The 12020-nt window shown below is 49.0% G+C and overlaps 2 protein-coding genes across 10 annotated transcripts in view; one reads left to right on the top strand and one right to left on the bottom strand.

Annotated features, from left to right (window-relative positions):
- Positions 1-8697, bottom strand: part of GLUD1 (glutamate dehydrogenase 1) — a 59112-nt gene extending 50415 nt beyond the window's left edge. Inside the window, exon 1 of the mRNA XM_073353343.1 lies at positions 7980-8697. Within this exon, the coding sequence (XP_073209444.1) occupies positions 7980-8682 (703 nt within the window). The 5' untranslated portion in view covers positions 8683-8697. The remainder of the gene's footprint in view (positions 1-7979) is intronic.
- SHLD2 (shieldin complex subunit 2) overlaps positions 7875-12020 on the top strand; it is a 76193-nt gene continuing 72047 nt past the window's right edge. For 5 of the 9 annotated variants that reach the window (XM_073353341.1, XM_073353334.1, XM_073353337.1 and 2 more), the window contains exon 1: positions 8680-8822. The gene's annotated coding sequence lies outside the window, so the exon portion shown is untranslated. The other 4 variants (XM_073353340.1, XM_073353335.1, XM_073353339.1 and 1 more) reach the window with 2 other exon arrangements.

Raw genomic sequence — 12020 nt, 5'->3', positions numbered from 1 at the left:
TTTGAGTTGCAAATACTGCAGGGATATGTGAGCAAAGCCCACTTCCCACTGGAATACCAAATTATGAAAAGATTTCTATTTGTCTTAGATTTTGTAAATGCATATTTATAAACTTTGAGGTAACTCAAAGTTTGACAGGGTTATTGCAGAACTACTGAATCCAACAGATATCTAGAATATTCTACTTTTAATTTAGGTAACTGTATTAAAGTAAACTGGCCCAAGTATGACATTTTAAACCAAAATACATACAGGCATTAAAGACAGTAAATCACCATAAATGAATTACGGAACTTATATGAAGGAGATGGCAACAAGTGCAAAAGTACCCTGATCTAACGGAATAACATGTACCTAAGATCTTAGAGCCTTTGGTCTATAATCTTCAGACAATATTTAATCCTGATCCTTTTAAATAGCAGCTCTTATCTTTCAGCTTAGTACCTGGTATGACCTGGATTTTCCTCAGTTACACTTAAAATAAAGATGTAAACCCAAATTAGATTACTGTAAGTATTTGCTGAAGCTCACAAATAACCCAATGATACTGGAGTTTAATGTACAATGCTTATGCTAATTATTGATGCCCATGTACTTACTAACAGTACTTTGCACAGAGGTCCAAGACACCTGTTCAATCATGTTTATTTGGAGATACATTTGGTAAAGCTTGAAATAGGAAAGATTCCTATTTTGCCCCACAGTGAAACCCTTCCTTTCACCAGTGCTCAAAATTTGGGTTCACCAGCTGCAAGTGAAAAGTCTGTTTTGGTGATCGAACAGATCTATGAGCTGTGTGTGTCAGCTAGTACCATTAAAGCCTTCCCAAGAGCACTACTTGCCACGTCTCTCCTTGCAACAACAACTTCTGTTGCAGAGGCCTTAATTTCCCTATCTGGTTCTTGCTGCTTCTGACCATGGTCCAGACTATCTTCTGGCCTCCATAGCCTGGAAAAACCATAGCTAGCAATTTTCATATTTGACAAACAGTTTGCAGTACTAATTTTTGAGCTCTGCTTTCATACACTTAGCTTTTGACTCCAATTTAGTTTATGCAGACATCTAAATGTATAATAAAAGAACCAAGTGTTTTAAACACACAGGCAAGTCCTTAAAAATTAACTTACTAGAATAACAGGTTTCAGAGTAACAGCCGTGTTAGTCTGTATTCGCAAAAAGAAAAGGAGTACTTGTGGCACCTTAGAGACTAACCAATTTATTAGAGCATAAGCTTTCGTGAGCTACAGCTCACTTCCTCAGATGCCTCAGATCTGAGGAAGTGAGTTGTAGCTCACGAAAGCTTATGCTCTAATAAATTGGTTAGTCTCTAAGGTGCCACAAGTACTCCTTTTCTTTTTACTAGAATAAGAAAACTTCTCTGGTTACTAGAAGGGCCTAAGTCATCAATTTCTGCAGAATGCACGTTTCCTGATCACAAGTATAACTTCCCAAATGTTTATCCAATACAGTACAGTATCTTCCAGAAGCTCCAGACAGTTTCAAAGCTTCTATTGCTACTCAGAATTTTGCTGAGCAGCAGCATATTAGCAAGACTTTGGTTAGACTCACTGCTGCTATGAGCAGCAACAAACAGTAAAGAATCATGTCCATTTCACTACACTGCTGCATGTGAAAGCCAGAAGTGGCAAAAGAGGCAGAGACTGGAGGACTCACAACGTGGAGTATTGGAGACCTGCCATCTCGTCAGGGCAACAAGGCAGCTCTGAGTGAAACTGAGTGAGAAAGGAGAAACAGAAAACTCCTTCATCTTTCTAGCAGTAAAGTGATGGTGCTTGAAGTTTAAGAGATATACTAGACAGAAGCTCACAAAAGTTGAAGCACTCGAAGAAAGGTCATGGGGTAGCACCAATGCAGAAATATCAGCATCATCCCATTCTTTTTCTACAATTCTCAGGAAATGGATTTTTTACCAGGGTTTCTTTCTGCCCTTAGCCCTTGCTGGTGCAGATCCCCCCCCCCCCCCCCCGTCTATCATAGCTACCTGCATAGCGGGTTTAGTCCTCCAGCTACCTGATGCACAGCAATTGTACAAGTCCCATCTTTATCATCTGTTTAAATATGATTTCAGGTACTTGAAGTCATCTGATGAACTATCAATTCCCAGTTACTGTATGCTATTAATTTGGTCTCCCAATAGGTAAATTACCAGTGTTCAGCCTAGATCAAATATGAAACATCCTATACAGCATAAATTAGATTTGTATTACATTAATCTTCAGGTAACAGCTCTCTTCCCTCCCACAAACCCATCTCCTGTTATTCGAACATTGAACAACATGTTCAGAGGTGGGCCACTGACACCAGAAGGGATGGAATGTTGGAACCTGAAAGTTCCACAGCAATTGGAAGTGACAGCTGAAGAGAGGATCTAAAGAAAGTAGAACACTTGCCCCACTGGGGAGAAAAGAGATGGGAAAGTGCACAGGAACTATGAGAGCAACAATGTTGGGAATGGGACAGGAAGGAGGAAGAAAATAAATGAAGAAACCAAGGCAGACAGGAAAGAGACTGAGAAAGACCCTTGGTCTCACTGAACTGAGGGGAATGAGGAGTTTCAACTATCTGGTCCACTGGGAGTAATGGAAATGCTCCAGAGTAAAATGTTTGTGTAAGGCACTGAGTTGAAAAATAAAATAAAATGTGTTTAAGACCTGACAGAATTACAATCAGAACTCAGATATTTAATGGTAAAGAACAGGGGTGGACAAACTTTGCGGCCCGAGGGCCACATCTGGGTATGGAAATTGTATGGCGGACCATGAATGCTCACAAAATTAAGGTTGGGGTGCAGGAGGGGGTGAAGGCTCTGCTGGGGGTGCAGGCTCTGGGGTGGGGCCAGAAATGAGGAGTTCAGGGCATGGGAGTGGGCTCCGGGATGGGTCAAGAGGTTGGGGTGTGGGAGGGGGTGAGGGCTCTGGCTGGAGATACAGGTTCTGGGGTGGGGCTGGGGATAAGGGGTTTGGAATGTAGTAGTGGGGCTCCAGGCTGGGACCGAGGGGTTCGGGAGGAGGCTTCGGGCTGGGGCAGGGGACGGGGGTGTGTGAGGGCTCCAGCTGGGGGTGCATGCTCTGCTGGGGCTGAGGGGTTTGGGGTGCAGGAGAGTGTTCTGGGCTGGGATTGAGGGGTTCGGAGGGCAGCAGGGGGATCAGGACTGGGGTAGGGGGCTGGGGCGTGGGAGGGGCTATGGGGTGTAGGCTCCGAGCGGCACTTACCTCAAGCAGCTCCCGGATGCAGCAGCATGTCCCCCCTCCAGCTTCTAGGTGGAGGCGTGACCAGGCAGCTCTGCGTGCAGCCCCGTCCGCAGGTGCTGCCCCTGCAGCTCCCATTGGCTGCAGTTCCCGGCCAATGGGCACTGAGGGAGCAGCACTTGAGACAGGGGCAGTGTGCTGAGCCCCTGGCTGTCCTTATGCGTAGGAACTGGAGGGGGGACATGCTGCTGCTTCTGGGAGGTGTGGCATGCGCGTATGGAGCGGCCCCGAACCCCGCTCCCCGGCTGGAGCGCAGCAAGCCCCAGACCCCACTCCCCAGCAGGAGCTTGAGGGCCAAATTAAATCAGCTGGTGGCCCGGATGTGGCCCATGGGCCATAGTTTGCCCACCCCTGGTGTAGAAGGTTCAGGCTAAAAAGGTCAATTACCATAGTATGAGACATCCCAACAACCAACCCTCATTACATTTACCTGCAGAGTAAATTGCTACAGAACATTATTAACATTGATGTTAAAGACATTTTCTGGATAATACTGCTAATGGGTTTACAGTAAAAATCATTATGTTCATAATAACAGCATTTAATAAGTCACGCAGTTTTTTAGGTGAATCTGAAACTGGACTAGCAAAAATTAAATGTTAACATGATGACTGCAGAGATGTGGCTCTGACCAACAACAGCGGTAACACAAAGAATGGCTTTCTGCACAACTGCAGTATGTTGGATAAGATAACTTACAGAGCAGGAAAGACAGAGAAGCTATTACCAGAGAAAGCAGCATACTGCCATCTGTACTGCAGGGGAAATCTACACTACAAAATTAAGTCGACCTAAGTTACGTCAATGTACAGTCACTGAACTAATTACATCACTTTTGCATGTCCACACTACACTCCTTGTGTCGGTGGTGTCCATCCCCTCCAGGAGTGCTTGCACCGATTTAACTGTCAGTGTGGGGCATTGTGGGACAGCCTCTGAAAGGCATCAACAGTCAATATAAGCAATGCAGTGTCTACACTGACACTGAGTCAGCCTAAAAGTGCTATGCCTCTTGCAGAGGTGGAGTTATTAAGTTGGTGTAGTCGGAGCTACATTTTAGAGTAGATACACCTCTACCCCGATATAACATGGTTCACATACAACGCAGTAAAGCTCCGACACACTGCTCTGATCAGCGTGTTAAGGGGACCAGGCCGGGCCAGGGCTGAGGGGTTGGATAAGGAGCAGAGGGTCTCGGGGGTGGTCAGGGGCTCCTCCTCCCCCAGAGTCTGGGAGGCAGAAGTGGGGGGGGCACTTTTGGGGGCCCCACAGTGCCAGAGTGGCCTGGTGGATTAACGGGGGGGCCGGGATCAGCCCACTCCGCTTCCCTCGCCCTGGCCCCAGCCGTGTTGCTCAGGGGAGAGGGCTTGGGGGAAGGGATCCCCCCTGCACCCACCGGCAGCGGCGGAAGCAGAGCAGCCCAGCCCCAGACCGCTCCACTTCGCCACCTCCCAGCCACGGCGCTCCGCTTCCCGCCGCAGGTGAGTACGGGAAGCATCCTTTCCCCAACATCCCCGCACTCACCGGCGGCGGGAAGCGGAGCGCCATGGCTGGGAGGTGGCGGAGTGGAACGGTCTGGGGCCAGGCTGCTCCGCTTCCCGCTGCTGCCAGTGAGTGCCTCTCAGGGGGTGGCGGGAGGGTGGACAGGGGTTGGAGCAGTCAGGGAGCAGGGGGGGCTGGGTAGGGGGTGGGGTCCTGGTGGTGATTAGGGACGGGGGTCTCTGGAGGGGGCGGTCAGGGAACAAGGAATGGGGGAGGGGTCCAAAGCAAATTCGATATAACGCGGTCTCACCTATAACGCGGTGAGATTTTTTTGTCTCCCGAGGACCGTGTTATATCAGGGTAGAGGTGTACTTACAGAGTTAGGTCAACAAAAGTTGTCTTATGTGGACCTAACTCTGTAGTGTAGGCCAGTGAAGTGGCCCATTAACCCCTTTGTAAACATAGGCAAAAGAGGTGTTAATGAGTTACACACTGTTGTAAGAAGACACAAATCCAGTGTCTTTATTAAGACCAGATTTTAGTGTCCAGCAAAATTATGAATTTAAGCGCCCATGCACATCTTTTGACATTGTTGTGCACACTTCCTTTGAGGACGAGGACTGGGTGGGTCCCCATGTCTGGGCTCCAGCCCAAGCCTGAATGTCTACACCATAAGTAAAGTGCCCTGTAGCCTAAGCTGTGTGAGCCCAAGTCAGCAGACACATGGGTGCTAAACTGCAGCTAGGGTGACCAGACAGCAAATGTGAAAAATCAGGACAGGGTTGGGGGGTAATAGAAGCCTATACAAGAAAAAGGCCCCAAAATCGGTACTGTCCCTATAAAATCAGGACATCTGGTCACCCTAACTGCAGCACTGATATAAAGTTAAAAACTACGCAAACAGTCCAACTTGCAGAGCAAAAAAAAAAATCTCTAAAGTAGATTATCTGTACCAAAAAACAGAAGAAAACTTCCTCTTGAAAGACTGAGGCACTTAAGGAATCCAAATCCTAAGCATAATTCCAATAGTCATACCTAGACACCACCTATATTTAATGATTTATGAGTAAGTGTTCTTAACACTCCCCCCCAATCTTTTTCTAGCAACTATAGAGATGAGGTCCATTATGACAACATGCAGGGGTGTGTTCTGTACAGTTACAATTTCAGATGTCCGGCAAAGGTAAGGTGTTTAGTTTGAAGTCGTATACACGCCTGTAATGATCTCAAAGTGACGGTTTTGAAAAATTAAGCAGCTAACAGAGTGCACAGTGCTGACTGATCCAGGCCGGAAGCCAGGGTGTCTAACTATCTTTCAAGGGGATATAGTACTGGTTGAGTCCTTAATGGTAGTTGGGAGTCTTGCTTCACAGACTCACAGCCCTGGAGGTATTAGGGATGCATGGTTGTCCATACTGGGTCTTGGGGTGGGACAATCTTTTCAATTCCCTTATAAAAGGTGTGACGTTCTTTTCCTAGAAGACCACTAGTTTTTGGCTTTTTCTGTACATCTACCTAGAAACTTGACCAATTGTCTATTTTCCTGTTCTGGGCTGGAGTGGGATTTTGTACGAAATCAAAGTATGTATTAGCAACAGCCCTTACATTATAATGTTTTCAAGTTATTTATTGTTTTTCCCCAACTTTTCAATTAATAATTAAACAATGCAAGTGTACACAGTTCCTCAAATTTCACAATTCAAGTTGTGAAAGTTTGAGATTTGCTGAGAACTTGGGCTGTTTTGGATCCCTGACATTAGTATATAACTTTGGGATGTCACGATCAGATCTCCTAAACACACTAGAAAAGTTGTTAAAAGCACCTTAGCATTTTAGGGGTTAAGCGACCATTTAAATATTAACAAGAAATGAAATCCCTCTACTTCCCACCTTCTTTGTAAGCACAGAAATATTGAAAATATGGGAAATACGGTACTAAAATTATTTTCCCTTGTAGAAGGTGCTTATCAAGCTCTAAGTGCCCCACAGATGTAAGCCAAGTTCCTCCTCTTCTACAAATTGAAGTTTTGTTACAATGCAAGCTGAAAACAGGAAAGTATGTGCTTCAAATGACTTGCAGTTGAATTTATGTAAATACACGTATATTTACACTCTACTGCTAATTGGCAGGCATGTGGCTAGGTTGGGACAGAGATAGGAGTAGACCTCTCTTGCAGAGAATGCATGGACGGATGTAGGGGGTCAGTGGCAAGGAGCTCCCCACCAGCCTTGGAGGGGCTGCAGGGCTATGGATATGCAGTATTGGGAACATGGACTCCTTTTTGGGGTTCAATGTTGGCTATATACGTGTTTCCTAGTTTTTGCAGGGAGCCAACACTAGCTGAGAAACAGAAAAAAGACTCTCATACTCCTTTCACAAGGTACCGTTCCAGCTGTGAAGTATAGGAGGGAATCTCATTACTCTTACAGGTTTCAGAGTGGTAGCCGTGTTAGTCAATATTTTTCACGTTCTCGGTGTATATATATCTTCCTATTGTATTTTCCACTGCATGCATACGATGAAGTGGGTTTTAGCCCACAAAAGCTTATGCCCAAATAAATTTGTTAGTTTCTAAGGTGCCACAATTACTCTTACAGTGGATATATTGCTAGCTGTGTTTGGAACAGTTGATAACTAAGGGGGAATTATAGCTCCTACTCTGCTGAAAGCAGATGGGAGCTCTCCCTATTTGTGGGTCTGGGTAAGCAGTGATTCCCCAATAACTGCCCTTCCCTCCTTGGCTGGTGCAGCGAAAGCTCTCACTCCTGTTTCACTCTACTTTGATCACTTGTTTGTTGGGTGTAGCGCTGGCTCTGCATGCATGGGACATAAAGAGATTCTCTCCTGCTTTGCAGAAAGTTGGAGGCTACCTATGTACAGATGGAAAATGAAGTGTTATCCATCCATGGGGCTAGGGTGTCCCCTTTCCTGCAGGTAGTGCAGTACTGGCAACGCATATGAGGAGGTCTCACCAACCTTGCAGGGGTTGCCCCGGGTATGTATGGCTCTGTCTATGCGTGATCTCATGCGTGGATCTCACTTTGCAGGTTGGCGGGGTGCTAGATGTCTGTATAGCAGGGTAGCGGGGCTCTCCCCTCCCTTGCAGCAGGTGCAGGGCCGGCTGCATGAATGGTGAGGGGGGTGCGGAGCCGGCTGCGTGTAGGGTGGAGGCGCAGGGGGGCGCGGTGCTGGCTGTGTGTGTGCGCGCACGGAGGTGCGGAGCTCACCTCCCTTGCAGGGGGTGCGGTGCTGGCTGTGCTGCGCCCGGTAACCCTCGATCACCTCCCACTCGCCGTTGTCGCGTTTGATGGGGAAGGAGACGCTGAGCACGTGGTTGCAGGGCTTGATGATGCGCAGGATGCCGCGGACGCGGTGGCGCCGCTCCTCGGGGCTCTCCCGCGAGCGCAGCCCCTCCACCAGCTTGTCCTCCACGATGCCGGCGCCGCGGTCGAAGAAGCCCTCCACCATCTTGAAGAAGTTGGGGTCGTCCTCCCGCTCCGCCTCGCTGTAGCGCCGCCGCTGCGGGAGCCCCCCGCTGGGGCCTCCCCACAGGGCTGCCCCTACCGCCGCGCCGGGCTCCGTGCCCGCCAGCACCGAGCCGGCCCCGGCGCGGGACGCCAGCAGTTCCCCGAGGTAACGGTACATGGCGGCAGCTGCAGCGGGGCTGGAGGCCGAGCCGGTGCTGAGAGCTCTGGCCCTGCGCGGCCCGATGGCACAATAGAGGCGGCCTGCCGCCGCCGCCGCCTTTAAATGGCCCCGGGGGGCGAGGCCGGAGGGGGGCTCGGGGTCACACGCCACCGCCCTGCCGCGCTTGCGCACACGCCTCGCCCGGAACTCCTCCCCTCCCTTGGCTCCGCCGGGAGCAGCTGGGCGCGGTGCCAGGCTTCGGCCCGTCTGCCGGAAGGCCCGAGGTGGGTGTGTGGTGCGCATGCGTGTCGGGATCTAGCCTCGGTCGGTCGTGGCGCTCAGTCCGGGGCGCTGGTGCGGGAGCGCGAACCTAAAGCGCTTCCGCCCGGGCAGGGGGTGCGGAGCGGTCGTTTCTCCCGCTTGCGGGCGCGGGGAGCCCCGCGGTAGGTGGCTGGGGGGGCCCGCGCCTGCGCCGCGTACAGGAGACCCCGTCATCCTTCCCCTTCCGCTGCGGGGAGCGGCAGAGCCCCTGACTTCCCCGGGCCCCGCGGGCACGGCCGCCCGCCCCGCTGCACCCACCTTTCCTGTTGCAGCTGCCCGCCCGCCTCCGAGCCATGGCCACGCTGGCTATCCCGGCTGAGCGAGCTGTAGCCCAGTGGCTCTCAACCTTTCTAGGCTAGCGTATCCCTTCCAGGAGTCTGATTTGGCTTGCGTACCCAGGTTTACCTCACTTAAAAACTACTTGCTTACAAAATCAGACATAAAACCAAACGTGTCATAGCCCACTATTACTAAAAATTGCTCATGTTCTAATTTTTTACCATATAATCTTGAAATAAATCAATTGAAATATAAATATTGTACTTTTCGGTGTATAGGATATAGAGCAGTATAAACAAGTCATTGTTGAAGTTTTAGTTTGTACTGACTTGGCTAGTCCTTTTAAGTAGGTCTCAGAGTAGCAGCTGTGTTAGTCTGTATTCGCCAAAAGAAAAGGAATACTAGTGGCACCTTAGAGACTAACCAATTTATTTGAGCATGAGCTTTCGTGAGCTACAGCTTGAAGTGAGCTGTAGCTCACGAAAGCTTATGCTCAAATAAATTGGTTAGTCTCTAAGGTGCCACTAGTACTCCTTTTCTTTTTGCTTTTAAGTAGCCTGTTTTAAAACTAGGCAACTATCTAGAAAAGCAATGATTTTCAACGTACCCCTGGTTGAAAATCATTGCTTTAACCTACAGTGCTCTGATGGGCTCTGCTGCGTCGCATATCTGGGGTACAGGGACCTTCTACCCTAGGTAACACAGGGCTCAATATGCCACCCTTTGTATCTTAGCTTTGGGCATTCCCTGTTCTGCCTGCCAGGCCTGTCACAAGGTGACACGGAGAGCCTTGTTCTCTGACCCTCTCAGAGCAACGTTTTTGTACTTTTCGATGGGAGCCAAGATTAGAGCAGACATGCATAGCCAGGGAGGAGAGCTGCACAAGTAATCTATTGGTCAGTAAAAAGAAAAGGAGTACTAGTGGCACCTTAGAGACTAACCTACTCTCTAAGGTGCCACTAGTACTCCTTTTCTTTTTGCGAATACAGACTAACACGACTGTTACTCTGAAACCTATTGGTCAGTGTGTGTTGTGTCCCCTTCTGGGCCCAACCCACAGAGGATGTGAATATGATTGTGGTGAAAAACAGTGCACTAACTTCCTTGACAGAGTTAGACAATAGCAGTCTCTTTATCTGTTATTCAAGGATGTCATTTCAGGGGGAAAAACTACTGGTGTATAGAATATATGTGATAAAATTATATCCTGCAAAATCTTGGGGTGGCAGGGAAGGAAGTAGAGCATATAGATTTATGAAAACTTCCCCGAGGGGGGCAACAGCTGCCCCTCTGGCCCATAGCAAATGATGCCACTGGTTTTCTGAAAGACTCATTTTTTGTGGGAAAATATCCTTCCTAAATAGGAGCAAGGAGGGAAAGCATAAGTGGAAATATTTATTGTTGAATACAATTTCAGGCTTCCTAACCTGGACGGGATATTTTTTCATTTGTTCTCTAGTTACAGATGAATAAAAGTACTGTTTAGTACAAATCTGGCTAATTTTGGCCAGAGCATATAACCCCCTTGCCAAGCAAACATGCTGCTCTCCAGACAGTGGAAACAGAGACATCTGTCTATCTAGGGTGGATTGGTCTATCTAGATAGATATGCTAATCTCAAAATTCTTCAGGCATGTACAAGATATATGTTGTACATGAATCAAGCCACGATCCGGGGGGGCTTGAAAAAAATGGGCCAACTGAAGTAAAATAAGCCTACCTTTTGACAGGAAGAGAGTTTGACGTCCCCTATATGGGAAACAAATTTCAGGACACAGTCAGAAATAAGATTATTTCCTGGAGGCCAAATCCAAGCACTAATGCTTTGCAAACTGTGTGGACAGACCATCTAGCGCAGGGGTTCTCAGACTGGGGATCGGGAACTTTCGGGGGGTTGTGAGGTTATTACATGGGGGGTCGGGAACTGTCAGCCTCCACCCCAAACCCTGCTTTGCCTCCAGCATTTATAATAGTGTTAAATATATTAAAAAGTGTTTTTAATTTATATGGGGGGGGGTTGCACTCAGAGGCTTCCTATGTGAAAGGGGTCACCACTGATCTAGCTGCTGTGCAGATGTCTGTGATGGAAATACCTCAGGGCTTGTCATCCTTGCAGTTAAATTGAGTTTTTCCCTAATTTGAGTCACGTCCCTCAGAGGTCATGTTTTCTAGACCTTTAATCATTTTGTGTGGAAGATTGAAAAAATTGGGTTTGTTTAGTCTGGAACAGAGAAGACTGAGAGGGGACATGATAAGTTTTCAAGTACATAAAAGGTTGTTACAAGGAGGAGTGAGAAAAATTATTGTTCTTAACCCCTGAGGATAGGACAAGAAGCAATGGGCTTAAATTGCAGCAAGGGAGGTTCAAGTTAGACAGTAGGAAAAACTTCCTAACTGTCGGGGTGATTAAGCACTGGAATAAATTGCCTAGGGAGGTTGTGGAATCTCCATCATTGGAGATTTTTAAGAGCTTGTTAGACCTGTCAGGGATGGTCTAGATCAGGATGGGCAAACTTTTTGGCCCAAGGGCCACATCATTGCGAAACTGTATGAAGGACAGGGTAGGGAAGGCAGTGCCTCCCCAAACAGCCAGGCCCCTGCCCCCTCCCACTTCCCACCCCCTGACTGCCCCCCCCACGCCAGAACCTCTGACCCATCCAACCCCCACCTGCTACTTGTCCCCTGACCGCCCCCTCCCGGGATCCCCCGCTCCTAACTGCCCCCCTCGGAAGCCCACCCTCTATCCAGGCCCCCCTGCTCCCTGTCCCGGGACTGCCCCGACCCCTATCCACACCCCCACCCCCTGACAGGCCCCCCGGGACTCCCATGCCTATCCAACACGCCCTGCTCCCTGTCCCCTGACTGCCCCCCCCCCCGGGATCTTCTGCCCCTTATCCAACCACCCTCTGACTGCTCCAACCCCTACCCACACCCCCGCCCCCTGACAGGGCCCCTGGGACTCCCACGCCTATCCACCCCGCCCCCATCCCCTGACTGCCCCCCCCCCCAGCCCAGAACCTCCGCCTCATCCAACTGCTCCA

This window comes from Lepidochelys kempii, chromosome 7, assembly GCF_965140265.1.
Source record: "Lepidochelys kempii isolate rLepKem1 chromosome 7, rLepKem1.hap2, whole genome shotgun sequence".
Taxonomy (NCBI): Eukaryota; Metazoa; Chordata; order Testudines; family Cheloniidae; genus Lepidochelys; species Lepidochelys kempii.
The sequence above is the reverse complement of the archived record's forward strand: the minus strand, read 5'-3'. Positions and strand labels throughout refer to the sequence as shown.